Here is a 17,731-nt window from a genome sequence, read left to right on the forward strand (position 1 = left end):
TGCTCTCTCCTACAGGCCTATGACTACAGATAGACTGCTCCCTTCTACAGGCCTATGACTACAGGTAGACTGCTCCCTCCTACAGGACTATGACTACAGATAGACTGCTCCCTTCTACAGGCCTATGATTACAGGTAGACTGCTCCTTCCTACAGGCTAATGACTACAGATAGACTGCTCCCTTCTACAGGCCTATGACTACAGGTAGACTGCTCCCTCCTACAGGCCTGACTACAGCTAGACTGCTCCCTCCTACAAGCCAATGACTACAGGTAGACTGCTCTCTCCTACAGGCCTATGACTACAGGTAGACTGCTCTCTCCTACAGGCCTATGACTACAGGTAGACTGCTCTCTCCTACAGGCCTATGACTACAGATAGACTGCTCCCGTCTACAGGCCTATGACTACAGATAGACTGCTCCTTCCTACAGGCATATGTCTACAGAAAAGTTTCATTTCTTCCAATAAAATGTTGCTTTAGCCTCAAATTTTTCATTTTCACAAGGGGTAACAGGAGAAAAAGCACCCCAAAATTTGTTACCCATTTTCTCCTGAATACAGCAACACCCCATATGTGGTGGTAAACTGCTGGGGGGGGGGGGGGGGGGGGGGCACATGGAAGGATTCAGAAGGGAAGGAGCACCATATGACTTATGAAGCAGATTTTGATGGATTGGTTAACGGGTGACATTGTTTTTTTTGTTTTTGTGAGCGACTGTCTTAGGTAGGGGCTCATTTTTTGAGGAATAAGGTGACGTTTCAATTGGTACCATTTCGGGGTACATAAGACTTTTTAATCGCTTGGTATTACACTTTCTGTGAGGCAAGGTGAAAAAAATTGCTGTTTTGGCATATATATTTTTTATATATATATATATATATTTTTTTTTTACAGCATTCATCTGAGGGGCCATCTAATGTGATATTTTTATAGAGCAGATTGTTACGGACGCGGCAATACCTAATATGTCTATCATTTTTATTTTTGTTAAGTTTTACACAGTGAAAGCCTTTTTGAACAGAATAAAATCTTGTTTTTGTGTTGCCATTTTCTGAGACCCATAGTTTTTTATTTTATGGCCGATTGTCTTAGGTAGGGTCTAATTTTTTGAGGGATGAGATGACGGTTTTATTGGTACCATTTTTGGGTACATAAGACTTTTTGATCGCTTGGTATTCCATTTTTTGTCACCTTGCCTCACAAAAAGTGTCTGTTTTGGGATTTTTATTTTTTATTTTTTTACACCATTCACCTGAGGGGGCATCTCATGTGATAGTTTTATAGAGCAGGTTGTAATGGACGTGGCAATACCCAATGTGTGTGTTTTTATTTTAGTTAAGTTTTACACAGTAAAAGCCTTTTTGAACAGAAAAAAAATAATCTTGTTTTCGTGTTGCCATTTTCTGAGAGCCATAAAATTATTGCTTGCCTGCAGCACAGCATCTGCTGCGAGCAAACAATTTGTCAGTATGGGGATGAGCGATGGCATTGGTGATCGTTCCTCCCCATACTGCAGAGGAGGTTGCTGCATATAAATGTAGTGGTCTCCTCCACCAGCGAGTAGGCGATTGTCAGTAAGGAACACTTCCTTCAAGACAATCTGCTGCTGTATCGATCCATGTAATGGGACCTTTACACTGCTCAATTGAACAGACGATTGTTGGGAAGGAAGCATTCCTTCCCGACAATCGCCTGCTTGTCAGTGAAGGAGACCACTGCATTTACATACAGCGATCTCCTCCACAGTATGGGAGGAGTAATCACTAATGCCATCGCTCATCCCCATAGAAAATCATTGTTTGGCGGGAGCAGAGTGTGTTTAGGCTGCATGATCTGCTGCCGGCAAACAATGATTTAGGTGTCCGCATGAAAGATGCAATGACCCGATGAACAAGTGTTTCGCTCGTTCATCAGGTAATCGGCAGCACCTTTACACTAGAAGATTATAGAGGAGCATTCCTAGGATGATGATCTGCCCCTTGTTCGAGAAGTGTATAGGCCCCTTTAACCTTCTTTCCTCTAAGGACTTTGCCAGATTTTGTGCGCAGATCTCCATATGAACACACCCCAAGAGGTGAAAGGGGCTTTATTTATACAGTGACCAGGGAGGCTAAGGATGGTGCCCTCTACAACTGGCATCATGAAGAGCTCTTCAGGCAAACTCTAACTACAGTATAAATAACAACCCACATCATATACCCATGCTGCTTACATAGTCTTTTTGTCTAACTCCACAAAATGTTCTTAATAGTTTAGTCTCTGAATCAGCAGTGAAGAGAAGGGGACTGACCGAAATAACTTCATCACATCACCGACACAGTCATCACTTACATGACCGATAATGATAAGCAGTAAAATTAGGCCCACTGGTGCATTTAGGACAAATATATTTCATCATTTTACATATGAAGAAGGATTTAGAACTTTTCCTGGAGCTGGTCATCCCCTCTAAATGGGTTTCCACAATTATTTTTAAATCCTCGGGTCCCAGGCTGTTGTCACTGCCCCTCTGGTCTGCCCATGTAAACTTCCTGCTCAGTGAGGGTCATGTGCATGCTGCAGCCAATGGCTGGCCTCAGCAGTGTTGTGTCCAGAAGCGGCACGTGGCCCAGCAGTGACTGCAATGGTACATGTGACACTCTCGGGAGCAAATTTACATGCACGGACCGGAAGTGCAGTTAAGACAGCCCAAGACCCAGAACTGAACAGCGGGGAGCATGTAAGTAAAGTTCCCTTCACAGGTCCCATGGAGTAAGGGCAGGTGATTAAAAAAAACTGGACATTCCTTTTAACTGCGCATATATTTGAGATGATAATAACGTCCTGTTACCCATTTGTTTTTCAAGTTGTAATAAAGTAGAGGTTTTTTAATTAGTGACTGCTGCATTCTATGAACCCACTTCATTTGTTATCCTGCTGCATATTTGCCCACTGATGTTGCAGCTGGGCCTGTAGATCCTGCACACTCGTAGGTTACCAAAGCTGGCGTCCCAGCTGGTCCCATACTCAAATTGCAATAAATCTGGGGACAAGGCAGTCCAAGCATATGCTGTGTGGGGGGTGAGCATTATGCTGCTGAAAAAATTCCTGTTGAAAACCCTGCCATGGTAATGTCTAACTGGGTGCACTTTTTCTGTCAATGAGTGCATTTTAGAAATCTGTATACAGAACATTGATTGGGCCAACAACTACCTCTCCTACATGCCTAGTCTGTTTGGTCGACCGTATATGTGTTCTGAAGGGGGAGAAGAGAATAAGCTGCTACCAGACACTTTATCTCTGCAAGCACAAAAGGACTGGGCATATTGAAATCCAACTGCTTGGTCCTCTTTCCCACATCCGCCATGGGTGGGGGGAGTTGGAAGGTGCCCAAACCCAAGACACCTGGTCCTGCCAAAACGGACGGGTTCAGCTGACATTAATCTCATGTGTATTGCCAGCTTTATCCTTCTCTAGAAGAAAAGGAGACTAGGATATTAGTTCATAGGCCAAGTATACATTTATGTATTTCAGCTTCTGGTCCCTTCATTTTCTACCATGAAGTTGTGCTAGGCATTTGTCATTTACCTTCCATTTATTGAAGAGATCAGCAAGGAATCCATTGACCGCCTTTTCAAAGTATAGATCCCCTGGAATAATGAACAGTTAACAAGTGAAGCTAACTAATGAGAAAATTATTATTAAAAAAGGTCAAAATCCAGTAATTTTCACAGGTATTAAGAACTTCCGTTATTAGGAAAAACACTCCAAGTACTAAGGAAAAGGGATGCAAAAAGAAAGAAAACAGGATGTGTACTGACATGAGGTTAATGGGGCGTTCCAGCTAAACAGAAATAGCTGGCCATGGGGTCAGAGGAGCTTAAAAACATAAAAGAAGATCTATTCACCTCCAAAAGAAGATGAACGTATTCTTCCACTGCTGTTTCGACGCTGCCCGGTTCCCGCTGTACTCTACTACTATGTCCGACAGGCAGGAAATGCCTTGAAATGCTCGGCAGGTCATCACTGTGGCCAGTCAGTGATCGGAAGAGCGGAAGGGGACCTGGGCAGCATCAGAACAGCAGTGGAGGTGAATATATATATTCCACTATGTTTTAAGCCCCACTGGCCCCTCTAGCAATCATTTTTGATTAGCTGGAACACCCCTTTAACGGACACTGACAAGGAGAAATGACAGCTTTCTAATTGTATAAACTGTAGCCTATGTGGACAAGACAACACAATCTGATGATCCTTATAAGATAAACTTTTCACATGTCACCGAAAGAAATGAAAGTAAAAGGGCTGTAAAGGTGGCCATACACCGTAAATACCTATTGGCCGAGCAATCTCTCCCGACTTACCCATACACGTTCGGTTCGCCCAAGTATGCATATGTTGTCTATATAGGGGGAGGGGAGCAGGCTGCTGTCAGACACCTAAGGTGGGGGGCAGGAGTTTGTCTAAACTTTCTCTCTCCTGACATCATAAAGTGAGGGGGAGACGGGAACACCCCATGCACAATCTCAGCAGATTCATCCAACAATACACTAATGTCTATGGGGGCCTTAGGGCAGAATTAATGCAAAAGAGGCAAGGAAGCAATATCTGAAAATGGTTCCGGTGCAACCTCTTCATACCATAAATATCAAAGTCCCACATCTCGCAGCTCATCTGTATAAATATATAAACCATGGCAGAGGTGGAACGGAACACTACCTGCAAGAGATGGATTGGATTTAGGAGGGATGGATCAGTAATAAGACTAGACTGAGTATAGAAGTATATGGAGGAGAGATGCATACCCGGGTGTCCTCACTGATGTATCCACAGGTGACCTTCTCACTCTTCACCCATAGCTCTCCTGCCTGGGCTCTACAATGCAGAACATAGAACACTTTCATTTGCACCTCTATCCAAACAGTATCAATAAGAATATTTTGGGTACACTGATCGATGAGCCTCTTCAGCGGTTATGACCTACAGCCTCAGGGGGGGTATGTGCTGTGGCTAAAAACGAACCACTATGCCACAGATAAAGGGCAGCAAACTCCAGCCACTGCAGGTAAAGCACAGTGGATGAACCAATGGTGAGTAATACTGCGGAGGCTTCATGGGGTCATGGCTTCAGGCAGTACAAAAAGAGACGCTGTTGGAAGGAACCCGTCACCAGTGGTCACAAGGGGTCTAGTGTCCTTAATGAGAAGGCTTCCCACCTCAATGGGGCGGCGGAGGCTCCAAACAGAGCCATAAAAGCAGGATGACCATTGCCTTATTTGGGTAACATATATACTGTACCTGATCGCTTCCATGGGGGTACCCGCTTGGAACTTCTTATCACTTGTCATTTGGCTTGAAAACATTGAGAAACAGTGGCTATCATGGGAAATGCTCTAGAAAAAAATACCATGCCCACAGCATGTTGCATTTTGGGGAAAAATGCAGCTGACCACAAAAACTAAAATTATTCAATTTAAATTTAACACAACAATTGGGCACAGCATTTCTAATGATGTTAAAAATGGCAACGTAACGCCATGAAAAACAGAGAAAACTGCTGTCATTTCCCCCATTTCCATCCAGATCCCGACTGCAAATCATTTTTTTTCTTTTTTTTCTCAGTTTGACAACTGGGTGTTCTACAGCACCTTGTGTCAAAAGACATGAACCCGATCTTCTCTCTCCCAGTCCAGCATAGAGTGTCAGAGTGTGTGTGTCATGAGATCATGCTGCCGGTGTCACCTGCCATGTTGATTAAAGGGGTGATATGGACAGTGACCAGCATGAAACTGCTGCAGTCACTGTCCTCAAATGTATACCGCTGAGAACAGTCATTGGTTGCAGAAGCCACGTGCCACATACCTGCACATACCACTGCAGTATGTAAAAAAGCAGAAGCAGGAGGACCGGACCTGCAGTGCAGAGAACAGAACTGGAGAAAAAGGCAAGTGCACCATCAATTTTATTTTACACCATTCAGGATTTTTAACCATCAGGTGTTGTGGTTCACCCTTCTTTGACACTGGGGACCACCCAGCTTTCCGTGTATTCATTCATTAGCATATACAGACTAGTGTAGTACCAGTTTAACCATTCAAAGACAAATCAATCCAGCAGGTTGGAAAATAGCCGATGTGTGTATTGCCATGTACACATAGAGAACCATTATAGCGACAGTAAATTACAGGGCTCCCATATTCTATAATATGGTTATTCTCCTTAATACCCTTCCACCTCTTGGCATTAGCGCATTCATTTATGCTTCATGTCCTTAATTTACATTAGGGCTGCACGATATAGGAATTTTGTGCGATTGCGATTAGGGCCCTAAAAATTGAGATAACTATATGCGATATTTTAAGGGAATTGTGCTAGAGGTCTATTTGCTTGGATTTTCCCATATGAGCCGCTGACGCGGCTGGGTATGACATAGTTATGGGGGATCTGTGGATGGCGCTGTTATGTGGGGGATCTGTGGATGGCGCTGTTATGTGGGGGATCTGTGGATGGCGCTGTTATGTGGGGGATCTGTGGATGGCGCTGTTATGTGGGGGATCTGTGGATGGCGCTGTTATGTGGGGGATCTGTGGATGGCGCTGTTATGTGGGGGATCTGTGGATGGCGCTGTTATGTGGGGGATCTGTGGATGGCGCTGTTATGTGGGGGATCTGTGGATGGCGCTGTTATGTGGGGGATCTGTGGATGGCGCTGTTATGTGGGATCTGTGGATGATGCACTGTTATGGGGGATTGTGGATGGCGCCGTTATGTGGGGGTTCTGTGGATGGCGCCGTTATGTGGGGGTTCTGTGGATGGCGCTGTTATGTGGGGGATCTGTGGATGGCGCTGTTATGTGGGGGATCTGTGGATGATGCACTGTTATGGGGGATCTGTGGATGATGCACTGTTATGGGGGATTGTGGATGGCGCCGTTATGTGGGGGTTCTGTGGATGGTGCCGTTATGTGGGGGATCTGTGGATGGCGCCGTTATGTGGGGGATCTGTGGAGGGCGCCGTTATGTGGGGGATCTGTGGAGGGCGCCGTTATGTGGGGGATCTGTGGAGGGCGCCGTTATGTGGGGGATCTGTGGAGGGCGCCGTTATGTGGGGGATCTGTGGAGGGCGCCGTTATGTGGGGGATCTGTGGAGGGCGCCGTTATGTGGGGGATCTGTGGAGGGCGCCGTTATGTGGGGGATCTGTGGAGGGCGCCGTTATGTGGGGGATCTGTGGAGGGCGCCGTTATGTGGGGGATCTGTGGAGGGCGCCGTTATGTGGGGGATCTGTGGAGGGCGCCGTTATGTGGGGGATCTGTGGAGGGCGCCGTTATGTGGGGGATCTGTGGAGGGCGCCGTTATGTGGGGGATCTGTGGAGGGCGCCGTTATGTGGGGGATCTGTGGATGACGCCGTTATGTGGGGGATCTGTGGATGACGCCGTTATGTGGGGGATCTGTGGATGACGCTGTTATGTGGGGGATCTGTGGATGACGCTGTTATGTGGGGGATCTGTGGATGACGCCGTTATGTGGGGGATCTGTGGATGACGCCGTTATGTGGGGGATCTGTGGATGACGCTGTTATGTGGGGGATCTGTGGATGACGCTGTTATGTGGGGGATCTGTGGATGACGCCGTTATGTGGGGGATCTGTGGATGACGCCGTTATGTGGGGGATCTGTGGATGACGCTGTTATGTGGGGGATCTGTGGATGACGCTGTTATGTGGGGGATCTGTGGATGACGCTGTTATGTGGGGGATCTGTGGATGACGCTGTTATGTGGGGGATCTGTGGATGACGCTGTTATGTGGGGGATCTGTGGATGACGCTGTTATGTGGGGGATCTGTGGATGACGCTGTTATATGGGGGATCTGTGGAGGACACTTATGGGGGATCTGTGGAGGACACTTATGGGGGACCTGTGGAGGACACTTATGGGGGACCTGTGGAGGACACTTATGGGGGACCTGTGGAGGACACTTATGGGGGACCTGTGGAGGACACTTATGGGGGACCTGTGGAGGACACTTATGGGGGACCTGTGGAGGACACTTATGGGGGACCTGTGGATGATGCTGTTATGGGGGACCTGTGGAGGACGCTGTTATGGGGGATCTGTGGAGGACGCTGTTATGGGGGATCTGTGGAGGACGCTGTTATGGGGGGATCTGTGGAGGACGCTGTTATGGGGTGGATCTGTGCTATGACACATAGGGCCATGAGGGGGACCAGCATAAGACACACATATAGCATCTTATGCTGGTCCCCCTCATGGCCCTATGTGTCCCCTCATGTGTCCTAAACTGCGCACATAACTCTCCTATTGATAAAATGGCCAGCCTCTGTACTCCCTTTCACTATGAATGCACGGTAGCGAGCGGGCCGGCCGGCGCGTGACTGACGTCACTGTCACGCTCCTCCCACTTAATTCAGGAAGCAGGAGAGTGACTAAGTGACGTCAGTCACGCGCCGGCCGGCTCGCTCGCTGCAGTGCATTCATCGTGAAAGTAAGTACAGAGGCTGGCCATTTTATCAATAGGAGAGAGGACATTTTATCTATATGGGCCCCTTCATATATAATCGCTGCATTTTCAGGTCGGCCGAATCGCCATATCGCATTTGTCGATTATCGCGATTCGATTATTTTTGTGATATATCGTGCAGCCCTAATTTACATCATAAATAACTAGGTTAAAAAGTAAAAAAAAAAAAAAAAAAAAAGTTATAAAACTACAAAAAGGTGCTAATATGCAGGATGCATGTTTCATCAAACATGTTCTATACTGGACCTATACACTTTTCTTTTGCCATAAAGAATTCTGTACTTGGTTGACAAACATATGTCCAGAGGTTACAACTAGAGCTAATGGAGGGAGATACAGGTAAAACTAACATGGTATTTTTCTTCTCTCCCCTATAGCGACAATATATGTTACACAATACATCCCTATGCACAGAAGAACTAGAAGATTTACTTTCATGGAAATATTCACGGGACCAACTACCCTGGGGTGGAATTAGAAAAATATATTGGCTGCCATTTGGAACAGCATGCAAAAAAAATGAAGCATTGCAAAATGTGAATTTTTGCTGTGGTTATCAGTGCCCAAAACAGTCCATGAAAGGATTCTTTTCTATAGAACAATTCTGATTACCAACCTGATTCCAGCAAACTCCACTTTCTGGGTAATGTACGCACAAGAGCTGACCTACAAGACAAGCGGAGAGTTGCTGAGTGTCATTAACATATAGCAAACATATAGTAGTACATATACATATAGTAGTTATTGTGCTCTGAACGGTATATATAATATGTTAATATACCCACACTGTATATAGTATATGTCATGCTATAGTTTTGAGTGTTCTGTCTAGTAGGGTTTGTTAAAGAGGTTATCCCACCAAAAGTACTTAAAGAGTAACTAAACTTTTGAATAAAATTTTAAAAAGATGTTTCTAATGCCATAGTAAAACTTTTTCGAATATACTTTATTAAGGCTTTTTGTATTTTTATCACAGTTTTAACCCCCCTAAAGCGCACCATTCCCTATGCGCTTAAAATTTACTTCTCTGTACACAGCTGAGACATGAAATTTTATGAATAGGGCCGCAGCGCAGTGAGTACGGGCAGGAGCGCATATTGCTGCTCCGGCCCCTCGGAGGTTTACTAGCTACCCTGTACCCATGTACTATGCCAGGATTAGCTGAGCGGAGCGGGCTCCTGCTTGCTCCTCTAAGCTAAGAGTCCTGCAGGTCAGCTTTTAGCTTAGCTCCACTCAGCTAATCCTGGCATAGCACATGGGTACAGGGTACCCATGTGCTATGCCAGCATTTAGTAAACCTCCGGGGAACACAGGTAGTTGAATTCATGCATACAACCGTGTTTTTGGTCCATGTCCAATCCATATTTTTTGCAGATAGCACACGGTCCCTTTCATTTCTATGTGTCTGGGGGGGGATGGAAAACGGACACCAACAGATGTCATCCGTGTGCTGTCAGCATCCATGCAGCCAGCCTGCAAATGATAGAACCTGTCCTTTTTTTGTCGTGTGGATCCTGTGAAAACTGCAGGATGTACAGGAACCGCAGCTGTATTTGGCGGATCCATGATTTGCGGAACACAAAACTGATATAGTTGTGTGCAGGAGGCCTTAGCCACATCCCCCACCCGTCTGTCCCCTCTACATTTTAGCATTCACTTTGCTGGTTCGTATACACACAGCTGAACATTTTATCAGCTGTATGTAGGTTTGCAATTCATGACAGTGAGGAGAACTGAGGTAGCTCTTTAGTTCAGTGTTATCTTGTCCTGCTGTGTTATTAGGACCGGGGTTTTGTGTGCACTAAGGTTTAGTTCACATGAGCAATATGGATTATGTCAGGATCTGTTCAGGAAAAAAATTATGGTTTTGAGAGCAAGTTGAATCAGTTTTGTCTGTGACTGTGTTTCCGTTTTTTTCCATCTGGATTGCATGCATTTTTCACACGTGTGCAGAAAAACTGAAGAGTAACAATCGACTTCTCCTAGCAACCATCAGTGAAAAACGCATAGTATCTGGACTGCATCTGGATGCTATCCGTTTTTCACACAAGCCCCATTCACTCCTATGGAGCCCTGGTTGTGTAAAAAACACACAACATAGAACATGCTGTGATTTTTCCTGAACGCAAAGATGATGCGTGAAAAACAACACTCATGTGCACATATCCATTGAAATGAATGGGGCAGGATTCAGCCCGGATAAAACAGCCCCCTTGCATCACGGGTGACGTCACCTGTGATGCTAGGGAGACTGGTCACCATTGCGGCCTGCTATTGGCTTCTCCCCCTCACCGGATGTTTTGACCGCACGACAGGGAGATGCAGCGGCAGCTGTGCAGGGATCCGGGGTGACATGGGTGCAGGGGAGCGGGGTAAGTATGGTCTATAGGAGGGGCATTTCTAGAATTGGATAACCCCTTTAAGTTTAAACTAGAGTTACATTGATTATTATGTGACATGGACTGCCCAATGTTCATGATGAACATGAAAGAAGGAGTGACACAGTAGCATGCAGCATAGGCACAGAGTAGCAGACAGGTGGTGGTCCTTCTGAGTTACCAACAGATTTGATGTAGGCTAGAACATGGAGCAGAGTCTAAAGGCAGCCAAGAGGTAGAGACGGCCAGAAGAGGCCTACTGCATGGGACCAGGTAAAACACACTCTGGCAGCCATGCCTACTGAGAGGGAGTGGGGAGATGCCATGGGGCATACACTGCTGGCATCACAGATGTTTACGGCACATTCACCGGATAGGCCACAAATTTCTCTAATAATCCCACAATGTACCAAATTCTTCTTCAGCCTCCACATGTCTCCACGTCCTATGTTGACCCTTAAAGGTTAGCTCCACTAGGTCCAGTGTCACAACGCATGGACTGCTGACATCACAGATATTTATGGCATATTCACAGGATATGCCACAATTTTCTCTAATAATCCCACAACGTACCAAACTCTTCTTCAGCCTCCACATGTCTCCACGTCCTATGTATTGATCCTTAAAGGTTAGCTCCACTAGGTCCAGTGTCACATCCTAAGATGACATAGGACAAACAAAAAGTATAGTGGATGAAAATCTGCATGTATCCCACACAACACCAACAGGGCATCTGCATCGATTCACTGAACAACAGCCATTCCAGTTATTTAAGCAGAGTTAATTCTACATGACATAAAATTCTTTAAGATGCTTCTTGGCAAGACACACGTCAGTGTGTACGGTTACTAAAAAGAGACAGCTGAAAGTCTGAAAGTAAGGCTACTTTCACACTCGCATTTTGTGTGGATCCGTCAAGGACGGATCCGTTCAGATAATACAGCCGTCTGCATCCGTTCAGAACGGATCCGTTTGTATTATCTTTAAACATAGCCAAGACGGATCTGTCTTGAACACCATTGAAAGTCAATGGAGGACAAATCCGTTTTCTACTGTGCCAGATTGTGTCAGAGAAAACGGATCCGTCCCCATTGACGTACATTGTGTGTCAGGACGGATCCGTTTGCCTCCGCATCGTCAGGCGGACACCAAAACACTGCAAGCAGCGTTTTGTTGTCCGCCTCCAGAGCGGAATGGAGGCTGAACGGAGGCAAACTGATGCGTTCTGAGCGGATCCTTTTCCATTCAGAATGCATTAGGGCAAAAACTGATCCGTTTTGGACCGTTTGTGAGAGCCCTGAACGGATCTCACAAACGGAAAGCCAAAACACCAGTGTGAAAGTAGCCTAAGACAGGACTGTTGTGGTCGCCAACCGACCTTTTGATGTGATGCGGTCTCCTAAAAGTTCCGAAGTTGGGTGAGCTGGCTCGAGGTCACGACACAGAGCCACATATAAGTTGTTTTCCTCGTAATTCCCTTCTAATGAGCAGTGCACGTATTTATACACACAAACGCAGTAAAAGTGTCAAAGTGTAGACAAGCTTTGAGTTACAATGCTTAATTTGAGATAAGAAAATGAATGATCAGCACGTAGGGAGTAGGGGCCCACTGTGGAATTTGTACTTCTTCCTTCCAAGGATAAATCCTCCTCCTAAGTGCAGGTTATACATAGATATAAAATGGAGACTTAACAAAATGGACGCCTTTATGCTTTCCCTCGCATTGTAAATAAGACAAGTCTAAGAGAAAGGAGAGTTTTTGCTGTGGTACATTCTCCATGTTCTGACCAAGCAGAATCTTACCTTTGGGTCCACCACATTGACGTAAACATCTTGGTAAGCTCTTAGCCGAAACACTTGAGCCACCGTCTGATCAACGCTGACAGTCTCTGCGTGAAGGAGAAATGGTCACCAATTTATGTAAATAAGGAAGAGAATATAAAGGAACCAGATGAAGGCCCAATTTACCTTTCTGCAAATCTTCCTTAAGTGACTTTACCTGCAGTAAAAGAGGACTAAAGACACAAAGAACATGATGAAAACATGAGCAAATACACAGTATCAGCCTACTCAATTAATCGACCTTTGTCATGTATAGTATGGCCTAGTTTATGTTAGTGTACACTATGGTACCTAACTGCGTCATGACAACTCCTTAAGGCAGCTCACCAGTAAGGAGCCATATCTCAGCTTCCTGTTCCCCTGAAATTATGACCTGGGGGGAGGGGGGCTCATAAAATCTGGTTTGGGACCACCCACACTATATTTTATTCCACCAAACCCCATCCAGTCCCACAGCTTCAGGAACACCACACTCTACATCTCTGCTGGGTTGTGACTACCGATGATGATCGGCCTTTCCCGAGATCACACACTTCCACATACTTTCTCACCTGTACTCATCATTGGGATGGGCAATCTCTATAATATCTCCCAGCTTGATATGAGGGAAAATCTTAGGATTTATAACCAGTTCATCATCTGTAAAAGAAGATGGGACGCAGTTTATGAGAACAGCTATATTATGGTGTCCGCCTGCACCATATCCAGAATACAGGCTGTCCGGGCTATAAGTAAGGCCCCTTTCACACGAGCGAGTTTTCCATCAGTTCTGCGTTGCGTGAAAAATGTAGCATGTTCTACATTGTGCGATTTTCACGCAGCCCTGGCCCCATAGAAGTAAATGGGGCTTCAATGAAAAACGCTTTGCATCCAGAAGCAAGTGCGGATGCAATGCGTTTTTCACTGATGGTTGCTAGGAGAAGTTGTTTGTAAATCTTCTGTTTTTTTTATCACGCGCGTGAAAAAAGCATCAAAACGCATTGCACCCGCGCGGAAAAGACTGAACGCAATCGCAGACAAAACTGACTGAATTTGCTTGCAAAATGGTGCGAGTTCCACTGAATGCATCCGGAGCCAATCCGCCACGCTCGTGTGAAAGAGGCCTAAAAGGTTTATATTAGAATCATTCTGTGCAGTCAGAAGTTGACATCATCTGAGATCTCTCAGCAAATCCAACTGATCGAGTCTTGGGCAGATTATTTGGCATATGTACCCAACTCCCGATCACAGAAAAACCTACCTGTAAAATGCTATAAAAATTCAGGTTCTTGAAATATTCCCAATTTACTCAGGTCCTAGACACACTTAGGCTACTTTCCCACTTGCGTTCAGAGCGGGTCCGTCTGATGTCTGCACAGACGGATCCACTCCTATAATGCAGACGTTTGGATCCGTTCAGAACGGATCCGTCTGCATTATAGTTTACAAAAAATTCTAAGTCTGAAAGTTGTTCAGACGGATCCGTCCAGACTTTACATTGAAAGTCAATGGGGGACGGATCAGTTTGAAAATTGAGCCATATTGTGTCAAATTCAAACGGATCCGTCCCTATTGACTTACATTGTAAGTCTGGACGGATCCGTTTGCCTCCGCACGGCCAGGCGGACACCCAAACGCTGCAAGCTTGCTGAGGCTGAACGCTGCCAGACTGATGCATTCTGAGCGGATCCGTGTCCACACAGAATGCATTGGGGCAGTACGGATGCGTTCGGGGCCGCTTATGAGACCCTTCAAACGGAGCTCACAAGCGGAGCCCCGAACGCTAGTGTGAAAGTAGCCTAAGCTGCTGAAAACTGCTCCACCACCACCTGGGCTCCAATTCTTAGGGTGCCCTGCACATGCAAGTTTTGTTTGGGTTTGTTGATGCAGTTCTTTAAGCCAAAACCATGTTTGGCTCAAAAAAGTAAAGAAAGTACAGGGTGCGCCACAAAAAAACAGACCCCTTGTGTGGTTTGTACAAGATAAAGGTACATTCACATGACCGTATGTATTTTGCAGTCCGCAAAATGCGGATACACAAAAAATATGGTTGACGTCCGTGTGACATCAGTGTTGCATCTGTTGTTTTTTTTTGGCCGATCCATTGTAACATTGCCTATTCTTGTGAAAACGGACAAGAATAGGACATGTTCTATCTTTTTTGTAGGGCTGTGGAACGGACGTACGGATGCGGACATTTTGGTGACCCCATTGAAATGAATGGATCCGCAACCGATCTGCAAAAAACTGCAGATCGGATGAGGACCAAAAATATGGTCATGTCTTATGCTCATCGGGCATCAGTCTTTAAAATGTAGTAGAAAAGTCGATCGGCACTCAATATCTGTTTCACGCTGAATGCATTTTAATAGTAGATAATACAATGGAAATACAATTCAATACATAAATTCACGCTAAAAACACGTAATCTTAAAATCCGGGATTCATATAAAATGCATAATAATACACTTGTACGCCTAGGTTGACCTAATTCATTCAAGCTGCACATCAGAGGCAATCTCACGAGACATCAACGGGATCTCGGAGGTAAGCGCACACCAGCTGTTTTACACGTGGGACGCCACACAGCATGGACTAATACCCAGAGAAACCTGACTACCTTTGAGTACCGCATAAATTTGTGAAGGTTTAAAATAATCGAATTGTGTAAAAACGAATATATTGGGATAATTTACGAAAAATCGCATGAACAAAAAAAATTGCATTACCATTAATCGGACGAACATTATAAACAGCCCAATATGATTTTCCTTCATTATCCACGATAATAGTTATGTATGTGGGACTTTGCACAGTAAGCATCGTATAAGTTTGTGAAAGTTTAACACAAGATCAAGTTGCACACACACCCCAAAACGAATATATTGGGATAATCCACAAAAACCGCATTAAAATAATCGGATGAATATTGCAACCATCTCAATACGATTCGTTTTCATCATCCATACCAGTATTGAACAGGTTCCTTGTGGGACTTTGCTCAGCGTTTATTTGCATAGCGGTCTTTTGCACAGACGGACAAATTATATTAGGTCAACCTATGCGTACGAGTGTATTATTATGCATTTTATCTGAATCCCGGATTTTAATATTACGTGTTTTTAACGTAAATTTACAGTATTGAATTGTATTTCTGGACCTTCTCGTTCCAGGAAAAAGCAGTAAAAAGTGGTTTGGTGCGGAAGTGGCATAACGCAAGATCCATGTCTGTATACTGAAATTACCGAGCCTGAAGCCATTCATAGTGTCAGTTGTGCAAGCGTTAAAAGAGGGGGTTAGACAGAAGTGTGCCTACTCTAACCGGCTACAATTGTAGAACAGTTGGGTCTTGTGCCCAATGAAGTGTGGTTCCATCTACCCAGGTGTGTTCCTTCACGGAACAATTGGCACTGGTACATAGACAATTCACATGAGCTACAACCACATCACAATTCAGAAATTGGTGCTTGGTACGCAGCTATGGGTACACCGTCTGTGGGTTCAATATAATATGATGAGAATGTGAACACAGCCGAGTACATGGATATCTTCCAACAATTCTATACACAGTTGAAGGGGTTGTGCACGGGGATTATACTGATGATCTATCCCGAGGATAGGTCATCAATATCAGATCGGTGGCGGTCCAAAGCCTGGCAACCTTGCTCATTAGCTATTTGAAGAGGAGGAGGTGGCGCTCGTGGAAGCGTTGCTTCCTCAAGATTACACTGCCCGTCGTCTTGCTTGCATGGCAGCGCAGTGTAATTACAAGTGCTTGTGCCATTCTCTTGAAAGGGGTGAGAACTTGTAATTACACTGCACGGCTGAGACAACACACAGATAGTCTTGAAGGGGAATCCGCGCTTGCACGACCCCCGCCTCCTCTTCAAACAGCTGATCATCAGGGATGCTGGGATTCAGACTGCCGCCTGAGGATAGGTCATCAATATAAACCCCTCTAACTGATCACAAGCACTTTTTTTTTTTTCAGCGAGACCTTCTGCTGAGTTCATGCGTCATTCACAGAAGAACATATGGTGCGCACAGGGTTGTGGCTAGGGCTACACGGCGACTTTTTGTCGTCACGAAAGTCACACCATTTTTATAATGCTGGTCTATGGCGACATGCTGCGCCTCGACAGTCAGAAAAAAAGTCCATCCAAGATGTCGCATAGACTATCATTATGAAAATTGTTGTGTGACATGATTGACATCAATGTCACAGTGTAGTTGTGCCCTATGTGTCACGCGTCATCGCGTAGCCCTAGCCTAAAGGGTCAGACCCACAAATAACACTTAGAAATCAGCCAGCTCCCACTTCTAATGACCCTGTCTGTGCCTTACAATATGGGGGGCTAGGACTGAGGTCAGGGTAACATGATGACAAGTCCCCAGTAAGTGACACTGTGCTCTCACCGCTGCTCCCAAAGCCCTTCTTGTGGATAACCAGCTTGTACACTCTGTTGGTTCTCATGCTGGCCAGCACCCTGATCCTGGGCACAGGTGACCTGCAGCTGTCACTCAGGACGGAGGGCCGGTACTGAAGCCAATGTACTAAACATGTCACCTGCCGAGGTGGACAGAGAGCTACATGGGCGGAAGCCCCGGGGAGCGCTTTAAAGCTCACACGTGACGTTCTGCCGGAAGTGACGTCGCGGACGCTGACGGGAAGTGAGGTAATTGGTTGTTCGGGAGGAGATTCTGACCGAGCCATGGAGCGGCTGAGAAAGTGAGAGCGAGAGGCAGGATGGGAGGAGTGAGAGCCGGGTATGGAGCGCTCACATACCGGGGGGAGGGTTTGTTTACAGCCGGAGACGTAGCCAGACGTCTGGGAGGAGGTTGGGACTGTCACGGCTGAAGTTTCGGCTCCTAGGACTGAGTGGACTGTACTGTGTAGAAATGACACGAGAACCTGAGGAGAAGTTACAGAGCCAGCTCACATCTAGTGAATGGGGGAACAACTACCCCCATCCGTGTCAGGCAGAGTGGGCACATGCCAGGGGGTTCACG

The 17,731-nt window shown here is 45.7% G+C and overlaps 1 protein-coding gene across 11 annotated transcripts in view; it reads right to left on the reverse strand.

Annotated features, from left to right (window-relative positions):
• The window catches only part of DEPDC5 (DEP domain containing 5, GATOR1 subcomplex subunit), a 96,669-nt gene extending 79,310 nt beyond the window's left edge, over window positions 1–17,359 (reverse strand). For all 11 annotated transcript variants that reach the window (XM_040416442.1, XM_040416439.1, XM_040416438.1 and 8 more), the window contains exons 1-9: window positions 17,138–17,359; window positions 13,294–13,381; window positions 12,869–12,915; window positions 12,704–12,789; window positions 11,474–11,557; window positions 9,139–9,188; window positions 4,788–4,857; window positions 4,623–4,701; window positions 3,571–3,632 (exon numbers count right to left, since the gene is read on the reverse strand). In XM_040416442.1, coding sequence (XP_040272376.1) covers window positions 3,571–3,632; window positions 4,623–4,701; window positions 4,788–4,857; window positions 9,139–9,188; window positions 11,474–11,557; window positions 12,704–12,789; window positions 12,869–12,915; window positions 13,294–13,381; window positions 17,138–17,195 — 624 coding nt within the window. In that variant the 5' untranslated portion in view covers window positions 17,196–17,359. The remainder of the gene's footprint in view (window positions 1–3,570; window positions 3,633–4,622; window positions 4,702–4,787; window positions 4,858–9,138; window positions 9,189–11,473; window positions 11,558–12,703; window positions 12,790–12,868; window positions 12,916–13,293; window positions 13,382–17,137) is intronic.
• Window positions 17,360–17,731: the final 372 nt, after the last annotated feature.

Source organism: Bufo bufo, chromosome 2 (assembly GCF_905171765.1).
Source record: "Bufo bufo chromosome 2, aBufBuf1.1, whole genome shotgun sequence".
NCBI lineage: Eukaryota > Metazoa > Chordata > Amphibia > Anura > Bufonidae > Bufo > Bufo bufo.